At 34.6% G+C, this 16516-nt stretch overlaps 1 protein-coding gene across 4 annotated transcripts in view; it reads right to left on the bottom strand.

Moving 5' to 3' along the window:
- LOC150079297 (neprilysin-1-like) overlaps positions 1-16516 on the bottom strand; it is a 329066-nt gene that overhangs the window by 76421 nt on the left and 236129 nt on the right. For all 4 annotated transcript variants that reach the window (XM_090384129.1, XM_090384131.1, XM_090384130.1 and 1 more), the window contains 3 exons: positions 11827-11894; positions 3955-4085; positions 343-408 (listed from right to left, as the gene is read on the bottom strand). In XM_090384129.1, the coding sequence (XP_090240255.1) occupies positions 343-408; positions 3955-4085; positions 11827-11894 (265 nt within the window). The remainder of the gene's footprint in view (positions 1-342; positions 409-3954; positions 4086-11826; positions 11895-16516) is intronic.

The following is a 16516-nucleotide window of genomic DNA, read 5'->3' as shown; positions in this document are numbered from 1 at the left end:
AATTTAAGGAGGAACTGGACAGGCATTTGGAGGGAATGGTGTGATTTTTTTTTTTTTTTTTTTTTTTTTTGGCTGATGCTGCATAAGCTCATACACTTGCTTTCTTGCATCACATGCCACTACTACTACTATATAATATATGTGAAGTTTTGATCTAATCCTGTTAATCTTCAGAACTATAGATTTACAGGATTAGATCAAAACTTCAATAATATGTGGACCCAAAGTTATATTATTATTATTAATTTCTTAGTTCTCTGTTAAATGTGCTGTCCTAAAGTTAAATTTATTTTAAAAATATTTATTTCATATAAATGTAAGGTAAAATGCTACAATACATACTCTGTAAGATTGTTTTAGCCCACCATTGTCAGCAATATTTTCTCCTTGAGTCATTCTACCATTCACCTGCAGGAAAATTAAGTAAAAAATTTAACAATAGCTATAGCAAAAGGATATTTCTGAAATTCATATAATTATTTTTAGTTATGAGGACTTACATTTATAAACACATTATATACTAAAACCAGTAAAATTTAAATCTAACTAAAGTGGCAAAAATGTTGAATTACTAAGAAAATTCATCATATCATTAGACATCTTAAAATGTTAAACAAAATGTGAAACATTTTACTTAACATTTTAAAAGTATTATTAATAAGAGTAAAGTTGTATTCAGATTATATTTTTCCTGAAGAGTATTAGATTTGGTATATATGTTAAATTGGGTGTCAGCCAAGTGATATTTAACAACCTTCTGGTATATTATTAATTTAATAAACATGATGTAAACTTTATCTAATTCTATGGTAGATCAGGCCAAGTTTTTAAAGAAAATGCAGATGCAACTAAGTTCATGATGCAAGAGGATATTGTGTCTGTGTGGCTACAAATTTATGTAATCTAAATCAATTTACATATATTTATGAAGAAGGACTTGAATTTTCATAAAAATTCAAGTCCTTCTTCATATCCTTTCCCTTCCTTCAAAAATTCCTTTCCCTTCACCCCTTCTCTTCACACAGTGGTAGCGGTAGAAAAAGCTTTCACATAGAGAATTCCTCTAGTCTGTAGTCAGGCCACCATCATGGTTTGACAGCACCTATTTCACTACTTGTAAAGTAAAGTAGATCAAGAGGACATTGAACAGCAGTGGTAAAAGCCATCTTGAATTACTGGAACATAATTGTTTCAAAAAAAACAGTTGTTAATGTTATATAAAAATATATGAGGGTAACTGTAGTTCTTAAAAATAACTAAATTTTAGATACTAGCTTTTGCACTATATTTTACCTTTATAAACTTTCTCTGAAAACTATACATATAGTAGAGATGCGCACAATAGTTTTACTAATTCAATTGTTCCTAAAAACAAAACTTCATAAAATAATGAAGAATTTTTGTTATGTTAGCAATTAATCAATTTTTTTATGCATTATAGGCATTACAGCCATAGTAGCTTATGTGCCATTAAACTTCCTATAACCGTTTTTTTATAATAAAAGCAATAATTAAATTAGTAAAATTAACATTAAACATTTCATAAAGATACCTTATAATTAATAATCCAATTGTTTGGCCACTCTATTAAGTGTGATAAATGATGTGCTAGCAAAGAATGCTTAAAAATGATCCATGTATTGCTTGGCTGCTTGTTTAGATTCAATATTTTTATTAAGCTTTCAACACAATAGTTTATTAGAAAGGAAACTTTTAAACCACATGACAGCTGGTCTTTCTGAATAAGCAAAGGAATAGAATCAAAACTGGACAATGGGTCTATCCAGTTAGAATGGGCAGCTGGATGGATGGTTTAAAAGCACAGTAGATGGTTACTTTAGGTATAGTAAAAAACATCGAGTTATATAACATCCAATTGGACATTTTGATCAGCTCTCCTTAAATCAGTTCATGGGTTAGGAGATTGGTTGTGGTTGAAAGCCCTCTGACAGTGAATGGTTGAACCTGTCTTAATCTATTGCCCTGTGGAATGAACTTTAAACCCTACCTTTCTTCCCCTGTGGAATGAACCTTGTGGTTAAACCTTACCTTTCTTGCCTGTAGTTGAACCTTTGAAGTAAAAATTATTATTCTTACTTTCAAAAGCACTACCACAAAATACTTCTCTCAACCAATGTTAGTTGAATAGTGTATAAATCAAAACTGATGTTTAAAAGGGTTATTGATTCTTTACCAAATAATATGTCAATCAAGAGGCCATTATCCTAATTTTATGTCTTTGTGACAGACCCATTAAAAAGGTGACTTTTGCAAATTAGAATGGGCAGCTTGGATGGTTTAAAAGCACAGTAGATGGTTACTTTATGTGTAGTAAAAAATGAATAGAGTATTACTGGGTCTGTTTCATGTAGTGTGACAAGGGTTGAATTTTTTTTTTGTTTGCATCCAAGTGTGTAAAACCCTTGACATATCCCTGAAAGTAGTATTTGGACACACAGTCTGGAAGCTGAAATGAGCACATGAACCAATTTATATCTTTTGGAGTATTAATAATATTCGACATATATAATATCAGCATACTGAATAATACTCATATTTTTAAATCTAATTTGTTAATAAATTTACTCTGTTTTTATCTCTGATAACAAAATGGATAATTTGATGTAATAAACAGAAAGTGAAAATTCTGTTACACTTTGATTATTCTTAATTTTAAAAGCACTACCAAAATACCATTGTTAGTTTAAGTGGCTTAAGGTAAACTGATGGTTAAAAGGAGTTGGTTCTTGTCCAAATAATATGTCATAAGTAATACAATAAAGAGAGAAAACTTGAACCCTCATCTGTGATACTGATAGGTAGCCTCTCTTTTGCAGATTTTCATATGCTTATAGCAAGCGATAGATAGGATGCCAAGGGCATGTGCCAGCTGTTTTTGAGTATTACACAAACTTATTACTGAACTTTGATATGATGGAAATAGAACTAAATAGTTAATAAAAGGATAAGACATGGTGAATTACCATAGAATGGACTTCATTCATTGCATGTGCAGTGTCCAGAGATTTTTATTTTATAAAAATTACTTCAGAAGGTACTGTAATTGATTTGCATTATTATATGCATATGTTCCTGTGAATTTTATTGAGAACTAGAGTTAAAATGAAAATAATACAGTATAAGCATGAACTCAGACTACCCCTTTAAGGAAATATGAATTCATTTGTGTTATATTAATTGTTGTGGCTAATGTATAGAATAAATGTAAATAATTTTGTAAAGTAATACTATTTAGCTGCCTTAGTGTTTGGCTATTGGTGTTTTTTTTTTTTTTTTTTTTTTTTGAATAATATGAATGCCACTAGGTGCAGCCCTGTTGTCACTGAAGACTACAGACATATCCTTATGCAAAAAATGTTTGGCCTACTTGAAAACTTTTTAAATATTTTTGGATAAACTTCCAGTAATCCATAATATGTTATAACCTGGCACTACTGTGGTCCTGTAAATCTGGATTATCAAATGTCTACTGTGCTTTAAAATATTCAGAAGGGTTTATTTGCTATACATGAAAGTTTATACAATGCAGCGTTAAAAATTAAATTAAATAAAAATTTCTTTGTGTTGTTTTCTGTGTGTTAGGCGCTAAGGCAGCTACAGTCATGAAGGATCAGTATATTGGATCTCTAACTGTGTGTATTCTTCAGTTGGTTTGTCCATCTAGACAAAAAAAACACGAGAGAGAGATAAAACGATGCAATCCTTGCCCATTCCAGATGTTTGCTAAACCCTGTTAGCTGATCCTCTTAAATTATGATAAAAATGGTTGAAAACTTCATGCCAAACAGCATATACAAAATAATAAAAAAGTTACATTAAATTTTAAAACAAGAATCACAAACATTTATCTGCAATTTATTTACCATAAATGATAAATGAACAATTTAAATTGCTTGTTTTGTTTCTTTAACTTTATTGACAAAACTGTCTTACATTAAGACCAATATCTTCTAATACATAGCTTGAATACTGATCTATGATACATTGAGCTCTCTCTCTGAAACGGCTCACAGTAGCATTGTTCCACCATTGCTTTAAGTTTCCATCCTTATCAAACTGGCGTCCTGAAAATATAATACAATCCTTTGTTAAACTGCTTGCCAAGACATATCTTGTGTTCATCTTCATTGCTGAATACTACAGATTAAGGCACATTTTAAAACTTTATTTCTATATTAAAGAATAGACCTTTCCCATGGGAACAAATCCGAGTTTAGTTCAGGGGTAGGGAACCTGAGGCCTTTTTTTCATGCTTGCCTAAACATACTCAAACAGTGATACGATTTTAATAACAATTAATAAAGGCTTACAATTGAGTAGATTAGTTCTGGCTTTCTGGGGTTTCATTTAATACTTTCATTGATGGAATATATAGGTGTCCCTAATTGATGAGTACAATGACAGATTTAAAGATTTTGAAAAACATGTGACATTGAGGTTAGTTCTTCAGCCACACCTGGGTGATGTCTCAAATGCACCTGAAGATTTGCAGTCAGATATGACTGAGCTCTGATGTCTCTATTTTTGAAATACAGAAGAATTCTTTCGAATATCCATGACTGCATCAACATGCTCATCTTGTCATTTACTCACTTGCTCTAGTACAACCTACTGTTGTGAATCAACATTTCACGGATGGCCAACACCCATCTAAAAAGAGATGGCCTTTTTAGATGGCCAACACCCATCTAAAAAGAGACTGATAAATATAAAAAAAATAAGACTTTTTTTGTATTACTCCTGTACAGGCATTATGAGAAATATATATATATATATATGTAAAATATATAATTCTTGGATCAATAACTGTCCTTCCAATGAAAATTTAACAACAAACTAACCACACCCCTGGCTTAGTGTATTATTAAAATGCCATAATTACAATCCCCCCCCCCCAAAAAAAAAAAGAATTCCAGTCAGCAAAATAGCCAGCAACATTTCTGGTTATGCTTTGGAATCCCATTATCATGCTAATTCAGTTTGACCCTTACTCCAAGGGTTGCATTCATTTTCCAACTTTCAGTTTGAGATGACATTTAGATAAAGACACAACACATATAACTGAGTTATATCATACATCTAGTAATCAGGGTAAGCTGAATGAGTATATACATGCAATCACGATAACTGAAACAAAGTAATGTGGGGGGGGTCAGTATTATAATTATAAATATATTTGGATTAGTGAGATTATAACATGAAAATACATTTTATGTATATAAATTATTAATCTACATACACATTTATTTGGTCATATTATAAGGTACAGTATTACTTTTTAATACATATTTGCATTTAATAAAAAAAAACTAAATGGTGTTTAATAAATACAAATTTAGCTAAGAATTTAATAAGACTTAATATTCATAGAGTCTCTCTGTTATTGGTGATTTTGGTGTGAATGTCGTACTTTGTCATTAGTAACTTACAGCGTACTACAGCATAGTGGTAATTGTAGTGTTTTAAATTATAGGAAATAAGTACCTTGAATGTTCTGATCATGTAGGCAGGCACACTTTTTGCTTTTAGCTGAGAATTAGAAAATCAGTAAAATTATTTAGAAAAGTAATAGCGAAATCTGGTAATACTGGTAATACCTTTGCATTGTTATACTCCTACTCCTTAGTTTGTGCAGTAATTTTACATCAAATTTAGACTAGAATCATACTTCAAACAAGAGCAGCAAAGCAAAAAGCTCAAAGTAGCAGGAATGCTTTAGCTTAGAGGAGAAATGTCAATGGCAGTTCTCTTGCCAATCGTAACTACATCTGTTATGCTAATTGTTGCCTTTTTTTGAAGAGTTACCTGTAGTAGGACACAATATGGCCACAGATATTGTCTTTGTGTGCTTTTGTTGCAGTGATTGTGAGGAGCTTAAGCACCAAGTCAGTATTCTGATGACCATATATGTGAATCTGAGGAAAATGGTTGGTACTCTCAAATAAATTAAAAAGAGGGACTATTCAAGCACTTAACCACCCAACAAAACTCTGGAAACCACTCATGCAACACAAGACACAACGAGATCCTTCACAGATGAATGCATTGGTCCCAAGTGGCAAATGTTGTCAGTGACTCTATTGTCAGGGAAATGCAATCTGTAAGAAAGATACGTGGAACCAGGGTATATCTGCAAGGGGAAAAAAAAAGAAAGAAAGTTGGTGAAGTCACAGAACTGCTATCATCTTCTAAGGACACAAAAGGTGATATTGTTGCATATGTTAGTACTAATGATATTAGGAATAAGCAAACTGAGGATTTACTTGACAAGTAAAGGGCAAGATTGAGAAAAAGACATGAGTTAGGATTCAATTTGAAAGTGTCTGAAATTCTGCCCAGACACAATAGGAAGGAGTACACGTTAATAGCCTTCTCAATCAATTTAGTCCTGCAGAGACTGTGCAAGGTTCACAGGGTAGAATTTTTCTCGGCATGGTCTGTGCTTGTTAACAGGAGTGAATGGTATTCACTTATCAGAAGGGTTGCAAGAATATTTTCTGATGTTGTGAAGGTAGTGTTAGGTGAATTGAAAAACTGCTAGCTTTGAAGGAATATGCAGTCTAATTTTGGGGAATACATGGATTAAAGCGGCCTCAGGCAGAAGTGTAAGTGATTCTTGCACTTCTATTAGAACAGGCACCAGCCTGGAAAGCAAAGTGTTGGCAATATTAAGGAATGCTGGGGGTTCTCATGGGAAAAAAAATACATGGGCTGTGTTAGTGTTACTAAGAGTAAAAACTGGTGCAAGTATACTTGCATATACACTAATGCAAGAAGTACAGTAAACCAATTTGATAAATTTTAAGTATTGGTTAAGTCATCAAATATAGATAATGTAAGGAAGGATATCAAAGACATGACATGGTATCATTCAGACATAAGGAATGTCAAATTTCAGTAGGGAGTGAAATGTGTACAGAAAGGACAGACAGGATGGAGATGGGGGTTAGCTATACCCTTAGTTAAGAAAACATAAAATCTAAGGCAATGCATCAGTGGACATGAGTGGCCAGTACAATTTTGAGTTATTCTGGTGTGGCATAAGCATTGGGGAAGCAAAAATGAGGGTAGAAGTGTGTTATAGGCCTAAAGATGGTGATGAGTAAAACAAAACAATACAGAAAAAGAGAGCTGGCCAGTGAATCAGAATGGCTTATAATGGGGGATTTTAACTTTCCAGATATTAACTAAACCTGGTGTGTAGGTATTCACAGAGTAGCAAGACTTTTATCAATTTATTGAATGACTGTTTTCTACAGCAGCATGTTAGAGAGGAAACAAGAGAAAGCAATACTCTTGATCTGATCAGCAGTAATTCTTCATTCATTAAGAATCTGCAGGTAAAAGATCCTCTGGGTGGCAGGCTTTTCATACCAACTAAGAAATATTGCTCAAAGCTTAGACCTACATGGATGTCAGATGAACTAATGAGACTCATGGCAGACAAGAAAAATGTATGAGACACATATAAATCATCAGGTGATACAGAAACCTATGGTAGATATAAAATAGTGTCTGGAATTGAGTCACAAAGGAGGTGAGGCAAGCGTAGAGTAAGTTAGCCAGATTACAATAGGTCTCTAGCAAAGAATACAAAGAAAAGTGGTAAAGACGTCTTTCTTTATGCAACATTAGAGATGAGATGAATCACATTGGTCTGCTAGATATGGAATGATCTAACTATTGATGGTCTTACTCAAGCTGCTAACAAACTGAACAGATATGTTGTATCTAAATTCACATAGGAGGAATTTTTAAAGGTGCAGATGCCAGAAGTATATATTATATTCTACCAGGGAGCTAAATTTTGTGATAACTGAGAAGAAAGTAGAAAAGAACCTCTTGAAGCTAAAAGTAAACAAGACACCTGTAGCTGATGTGATCTATCCAATTATATTAAGAGACACAGCAAAAAGAGTTAGCAGGGTTTTAGCAATTATTAGAAGTTCCTGGGATTCAGGGACAGTCCCAGTAGATTGGAACTGTGCAAATGTCTCTCCTGTTCACAAGGGGGGGGATAAAAGGTTAAGATAGTAACTATAGGCCTGTTAACTTGATCTGTTCCAGGGAAAATAATGGAGTCATTGGTTAAAGAAGTAATGTAGGGCAATCTATATAGGAATGCAGTAATACTGCAATCATAGAATGGATTTATTAAGGGCAATCTTGTCTGAACATAACTGGATACCATGGTGCAGTAACAAAAGAAGTGGATGCAAAAAATAATTTTGGCTTCAAATACTTAGATTTCCACATAAAAGACTACCGTACAAATTGGAGTGGTGTTGCATTACTCCTAATGCCATTACTCCATTACTGCTGTGGATAAAGGGATGGTTGAGGGGGAGAAGCCACACATAGGTTTTTGATGAGCTACTCTCTCTTGAACTAATATTATTTCAATGCTAGGCTCAATGTTGTTTTCAATATTTATTAATGATATTGATGAAGGCATATTAGGCTTAATTTAGCATTAACAAGGGCACATGATGCAAGAAAGCAAGCTTATATAGCATCAGCCAAAAAAAAAAAAAAAAAATCATCCATCCCCTCGCTCCAAATGTTTGTCAAGTTCTGCCTTGAATCTATTTAAGCTATCAACTTCTACAACGACAGATGGAAGTTTGTTCCAGCAATCAACCACCTGCTGGTTAAAGGCAAACTTCCACACATCTTTCCTCAATTTGAATTTATGCCCTCTCAGGCGATTATTCTCAGGCAATTAATGTCTAAGTTTACAGATAATATGAAGGTTGTCAGGATGGTTAATGACAGTAATCAGAGTATATTACTGCAATAAGATCTCAAAAATTAGGCAGATGGGCCGAGGAAGTGACAACTGAAGTTTAACATTAGGAAATGAAGACATTTAATTTCCATTTTTGTTCAAAAGAAATAAGGACAATTTTTCTTCAAATACTTTATAAAAAAGAACTTTATGTTATGCAACATGGAGAATTGGCTTTTAGTTTAGTAGATTTTTCTAATTTTCTTTTGTCTATTTCACTGTGACTGCTGTTACTTTTTTCTCAGTAGTAAAATAAAAACTAATACCTTAATGAAGCATATATTTTATTGTTAAAAGATATGATTTAAATAATCACCTCTGTATATTTTCTCTCATATGAGATGAAACTGCACTATTATAAAACTACTACTCACATGTTTACCTACTGAATATAAGCTTTGTTAGTATGCTCCATACTGAGTAATTATACAGCCAAGTTTCATCTTATAACTGCTGCTACTGCCAGTGCTGATGTCTTAGAGCATGCAGGACATAACATTATTCAAGGAGAAGAGTAAAGGTAAATGAATGGAAAGTAAGGATTAAATATTTAAAGTGCTAATTTAGTCTCATCAGTAAAAATTACTGAAGATGAACTTAATGTTAATGACAGGCATATTCTTGGACAATAGGTCTTGTAAATCTTTATGACTTTTCTTAGTTTTACAGTTTCTTAATTACAGCATCAGGGGAACACTGTTAAGTATATAATGCAGAGCCTACATCAAATTTAATTTGGTTTCATTAAAAGGGACAGTATATACATATTAATCATATATCTTCATATTAACAGATGTTCTTTGTTTTCAAAACTGATGAAATTCATAAAAATTTATATTCATAAAGATCTGAAGTTTGTCATTTAAGAGAATACAAGGTAAGTGTTTTCAGTACTGAGTCTTAAAACTGAATTTCCCATATATCATTAGGAAAAGTAAAGAATATATTCACTGGTGGCCAACCTTAAAGTAAAACCAAAAACTTGTAACATCTATTGCCAATCCATTTTAAAGCTAAAGAGTTAGGAAGAAAACTTTTAAAACAGGATTTTCATCTAAAAGGGAGAGAATAATTTGCAATGAGCATTTGTTAATAACATTGTGTATGAATAATATGTTTATTGTTTTTATATAAAACAAAGGCTTTTGTTTTTCATTTCTTCTCAATTTACAACTATGATCACTCACTCATACCAAAAATTTAAACTTGGCATATCAGACCTGTTTAGCTTTGGGAACCCCTTTTGGTCACTTGGAAGCAGTTAAATTACAGTTTAATAAATATTTGAATTATACTGTAATTCAAAGGCACAGCCACTTGGATGAAATTGAATTATTTTGTTTCAATTGTTCATGCAAATGAGTGTTGTTCTCTTCCCATATCCTTTCTGATTTTTTTTTTGTTTCAGGTGAAGAGCTCAAGCAATCTACAAAATTTAATTATGTGGACCCAATTGGTAAGGGTTCAAATTTAGTTTAATTGGCACATAGTTCACATGCACATTCTAGGTACTGCATATGGGTAGCAGTAATCCCAGAATAACATAACAAGTACATGGTACCACACTGAGTGTAGCGGAGAATGAAAAAGACCTGGAGGTAATTATGCACTAACACATAGTTCTCTGAGTAGTGCAGACAGGTTGCTAGGCCAACTCATTGGGGTTTTGTCAATGATATACAGGATTCTTTCTACCAGTGATAAGGAAGTGATTATCCTTATCCTGTTCTCTAATGAAATGGTTAGGCCACATCTCAAATACTGCATATGGGTCATACATTCTTCTTCATTTTAGGAAGGATGTGGATCTTTTGGAATGGGTGCAGAGAAGGGCAATGGGCTTAGTGAGTGGGAATAAGAGGGTACTGTTTGTTGTTTGTTTGTTATTTGGTTTTTAGGAGCATTAGCAACTAAGGCCATATTGCTCCGGGATATGCAGCGGTCATTCCCTGACCTTTCCGCATCCTCTGTATTTGGTGGTGACGGGCTTGAACCCCGGTCTAATCAAGAAGCGTGTGCTATGCACTGCTGCTCCTTCCCACCTGGCTACGGAGTCGCCTAAGAGGGCACTCTTACCAAGGAAAGCTTCAATTCTGCAAATTGCAGATCTAGAAACTAGGCACATACGAAGAGATCTGATTGAGGTGCTTAAAGCTCTGAATGATTTGAGTAAGCTAAATGCTGATGGCATCCCTTCCTCATGTTCAAACAAAACACATGAGGGGGCAAGGGAGCATAAATTTAAATTGAGGAAGGATAGTTGCAGGACAGATGTGCAGCAGTAGTTGATTACTGGAACAAAGTTCCATCTGGCATTGTGGAAGTGAGTAGTTTGAATAATTTTAAGGAAGAGCTGGACAAATTCTTAGAGGGGATGAACAGGTGATATGGATTTTTTTTTCATATAAGTTTGCTTTCTTGCATTATTTGCAACTACTAATACTAATTTCTGTTTGTTTTATTTTGCTTAAAGTATTTTCTCTAAATCATCCCCCCCCCCCAAGATGTCTAGTTGCCAACTTTGCAAACCACAATTTCTAAGCCATTCTTCACATGGATTTCACATTGCTTAGCACTGCTCATCAATCTGATTGCCCCTCCCTGAATCCTCTCTAAAAGCTTTATCATTTAGTCTCTATCATCCTTTTCCCTAAACAAAAAAAATCTACAGAAAGGCAAGTTATATCTGGGTTCTAATTTCTTCTTGAGACATTAAAAAAAAAAAAAAAACAATATAAGTTGGAAAGCATTTTAAATGAGTGCCATAGACACTAAAAAAGTGCATGGCCCTTCATAGGAGTGACTGCTGAGCAAGAAGACATGAGCATTAAAAGCAGGAAAGCACTATAACCAGGAGAGTAATAAGGGGAGTTAATTGTATATGATTTAAAAGACTTACTTTGCAATGTTCTGCTCAACAGAGTATTTAACATGAAAATGGGAATGAACCTGATGATCGACTTGAAGATAAGGTTACATTATGGAATTACTACATGAAGTGAGATAGAATGATTTACCTTTATCATCAAATCCATGGGTGATTTCATGACCTATAACAACTCCAATTCCTCCATAATTCAATGACCTAAAATAATAAGTAAACAAATATATATATAAATAACACGCTAAAATAACAATACACAATTTAAATTCAAGCATACTGTGTAGTCTTGTCTGTTAGTCTAAGAAGGAAGATTTATAGATACTTTACATTCAGTGGCACTTTCTACAAACAAATATCTTGGCTCAGCATAGGAAACCCCCTATCTTTACACCCCTTCTTGCACAAACCTTTGTTAACAACCTAGAATCTTCCTTCTTAGACCAACAAACAAAACTATCCAACTATGATTAAATATGCAATTAGCATCCTATAGATATGGAACCATAATAAAGACAGCCTTATGGAGTTTTTTGCCAACTTAAACAGTTATCACAAAAACGTGTCCATCAAAATGCCCTGTCGATCAATTCGGCCCTGGAAAGATTGTGCAAGGCTCAAGGGGTAGAATTTTTTTCAGCCTGGTCTGTACTTGTTAACAGGAGAGACTGCTTCTACAGGGATGGGATACACTTAAATAGAAAGGGTGCAAGAATGTTTGCTGATGCTATCGAGGCAGGGTTAGGTGGGTCGGAAAACTGCTAGATTGGGGGGATACAAGGACTAATAGATTAACAGTAGCCACTGGCAGAGGTGAAAGTGATTCTTGCACTGCTTCTATTGGAATGAGCAGCAGTTTGGAAAATAAGATGCAGGATATTTCAGAGACTGCTGGGAGTCATTGGGGTACAAGTAAACACATGGGTTGTGTTAGGGTAGCTAAGAAAAAGAACAGGTGCATGTATACTTGCGTGTACACCAATGCTAGGAGTTTGATGAATAAATTTGATGAATTTGAGGTATTGCTCAAAGCATCAAAAGCGGATATTGTTGGGATATCAGAGACAGGTAATGCAGAACTGGAATTTGGGGAGTACAACGTCTACAGAAAGGATAGGAAGGGAGGAGTGGTTATGCTATTAGTTAAGAAACACATAAAATCCAAGGAAGTGAAGCCAGTCGACATCGCTGGACAGTGCAGTGTCGAATCAGTTTGGTGTGACATACGCATTGGGAGATCAAAATTGAGAGTAGGAGTGTGCTATAGGCCTAATGAATCTGATGAGTATAATAAGAAACTGTACAGGGAAATAGATTGGGACAGTAAATCAGAGAGTCTTATAATGGGGGATTTTAATTTCCTAGATATTGACTGGAATTTGTGGGTTGGTCACTCACACAGTAGCAAGGCTTTTGTGGATTTATTGGATGATTGTTTTCTAAATCAGCATGTTCGGGAGGCAACTAGAGGGAGCAATACTCTTGATTTGATTATCAGTAGTGATTCTTCATGCATTAAGAAGCTGCAGATAAAGGAACCACTAGGTGGCAGTGATCACAGTGTGCTGAAGTGGGATTTACTCAAGGAGGTAACTACCATCAGGGGTAAAGGGAAGGGTTATTGTTTTCGTAAAGGCGACTATGATGGTCTGAGACAGTACAGTAAACCCCTGCTATTTGCGGGGGTTACGTTCCTGAGAAATGCCGCGAATACCGAAAACGCGAATACTGAGTTATTGCTCCCATAGTAATAAAGGGGGTTCCGTTCCAAAGTATGAAATATATAAGAAAAACTAGTCTAAAATTTTGTCCATGTATGTATTATATGTACCTTCATAATATGACTATGTACATAGACAGTACATAGTGAATTGCAAGCATATGGCATCGAAATAAAAATAAGAAACAATTTAATATTAAATGTAATATTTATTAGAAATTTCAAACAAATCTTTCAAACCAGCGCCTTTTCTAGCTAAAAAAACTTATCCCGCCAGTGCTATCACCAGTTTCGCTTAAGTGTTGATAAAGGAGTTTTGCCTTTTCACGAATGATGAGTGAACTTAACGGAATTTTATTTTGAGTTCGGTCTTCTATCCACAGATTTAAAGCTTTTTCCATTTTTTTAAATTTAACAACACGAGTTACAGAGCAAATTTTTGAAGCAATTAGCGCGTTTTCATGGACACTACGGCAGATTTTTCTTTCCGATTTTTTGATTGATCGTTCCGTTGACTCATTGATTTTATAATGTTTTGCCACTGAGAAGACACTTTCACCATTAGAAATTTTGTCTAATAACTCAATTTTATTCGCTAATGTCATCACCTTCTTTGATATTTTCACATTTCCCTTGTTATTTGTAGCCATATTTTTGTACGGGTTAGAAAGAACTTGTCCACAATAAAGTCACTTTCTTCTGTTAACACACTCGAAAAAGTCTGTTTTACACTGAAAAACGGTAGATTTATCACTTTTGTAAGCATATCAATTTATAAATTGATAAATTTATTCAATTTATAAGCATATAAATTAAAAGCAAATGACGAAACCTTCCATGACAAGCGCATAACACACTGAACAAGGATTAGCGAGAAACATCCAAGCTTGCGATTTTGTCACCCCCCCCCACCCACTGAGCACTGTTTTGACCGGAAAAGATGATTTTAGCCACGCCTATGTTTTTTTATGGTGGAAAATGTTCACGGCGCTTTAAAATTCACATTTTTTTAGGTTTCATTTTATATTAAATCAGCGACTGCGAATACAGATACCGCAAATAGCGGGGGTTTACTGTATTTAAATTCTATACAGTGGGACCAACTGATGATGTTACCAACAGCAAACTCAAAATGGGAAGCATTCAAAGAACTTATCTTGGAAGGTACTAGGCTTTACATACCAACTAATAAATATTGTTCAAGGTTCAGGCCTAAATGGATGTCAGATGAACTAATGAGACATATTGCAGAGAAGAAAAATGCATGGGATACATATAAATTAACATGTGACACAGAAGCTTATGATAGATATAAGTTTATCTGTAACCAAGTTACAAAGGAGGTTAGGCAGGCGAAGGCAGATTACGAGAAATCTTTGGCAAGGGGATGAATCAGATTGGTCCACTTGATATCGATGGATCAACTGTTGATGATTCTGCTCAGGTAGCTAACAAACTAAATCAATATTTTGCATCTACATTCACACATGAGGTGTTATTCAGATAGGGAATGCCATAGATGAAGTAAACACTGGCAGTGAGCTAGATGATCTTGTAATAATTGAGAGTAAAGAGGAGGAGAAATTGTTGAAGATAAATACAAGAAAGGCACCTGGGGTGGATGGGATCTATCCAGTTATATTAAAGGAGGCAGCAAAGGAAGTAAGCAATCCGTTAGCCATAATTATGAGAGCTTCCTTGGACTCAGGGGAGGAACACACAGAGTGCAGATGTGCAAATGTAACCCCAATTCACAAAGGAGGATCAAAGGCTGACACAAGTAATTATAGACCTGTGAGTTTAACTTCTGTTCCAGGAAAATTAATGGAAGCACTGGTTAAAGAAGCACTGCAGGATCATCTTGACAAGAATTCAGTTATAGCTCAGACACAGCATGTTTTGTTAAGGGAAGGTCTTGCCTGACCAATTTGATTGGATACTATGATGTAGTCACAAAAGAATTGGATGCAGAGAATAACTTTGATATTATATATTTGAATCTTAGAAAGGCTTTTGATACCGTTGCACATGGAAGACTGCTGCACAAATTGCAGCAGTGTGGCATTGGTGGCAAATTGTTGCTATGGATAAAGGGATGGGTGAGTGGCAGAAGACAGAGAGTGGTAATTAATGGACACTGCTCAATGTGGACTAATGTTATTAGTGGAGTCCCTCAGGGTTTAGTGTTGGGTCCATTGTTGTTTTCTGTATTTATAAATAATATTGATGATGATGCGTACAGATTATCAGGCAACACAGAAGTCTACGGTAGATATAAACTAGTCTGTTAATCAAGTTACAAAAGAAGTTAGGCAAGTGATGTCAGATTACGAGAAATCATTGGCAAAGGATGCAAAGAAAATACAGAACTAGTTGTTGGTGGCTCTATTGTCAGGGAAACAGGAAATATATTGTGCAAAAAGGATATCAATGTTTTGATTGTTAATGATTGTGCTCAGAGGGCTAACAAAAGAATGAGTATTTTGTGTCTACATTCACAAAATGAGGAAATGTGTAGGTTAGTGGAGGACAGAAGCTTATTAAATTAACAGAGAGCTAAATTATTTTATAATTACTGAAAGCAAAGTGGAGGAGAAATTGTTGAAGTTAAACACATGAAAGGCACCTTGGGTGGATGGGATATATCCAGTTATATTACTGGAGGTAGCAAAGTAAGTAAACCCTAGCCATAATTATAAGAGCATCCTTGGACTCAGGGGAGGTCCCCACATACTGGAGATGTGCAAATGTATTCCCAATTCACAAGGAGGGGGAGATCAAAGGGTGACAGGAGTAATTACAGACATATTAGTGTAACTTCTGTTCTGGAAAAATAATGGCATCAGTGGTTAAAAAAGCATTGCAGGCTCATCTAGACAAGACTGCAGTTATAGTTCAGATATAGCATGGGATTTGTTAGTGGGGAAGTCTTGTCTGATCAATTTGAATGGATACTATGACGTGCTCACAAAGGAACTGGATGCAAAAAATAATTTTGATATGATATACTTGGATTTCAGGAAAGCTTTTGATACTGTTGCACATGGAAGACTACTGTACAAACTGGAGCAGTATGACATTAAGGGTGAGTTGTTACAATGGATAA

The sequence above is a fragment of the Mastigoproctus giganteus genome, chromosome 10 (genome assembly GCF_048544385.1).
Source record: "Mastigoproctus giganteus isolate SK-2022 chromosome 10, ASM4854438v1, whole genome shotgun sequence".
NCBI lineage: Eukaryota > Metazoa > Arthropoda > Arachnida > Uropygi > Thelyphonidae > Mastigoproctus > Mastigoproctus giganteus.
Note: the sequence above shows the minus strand (reverse complement) of the source record. Positions and strands in the feature narration are given on the sequence as shown.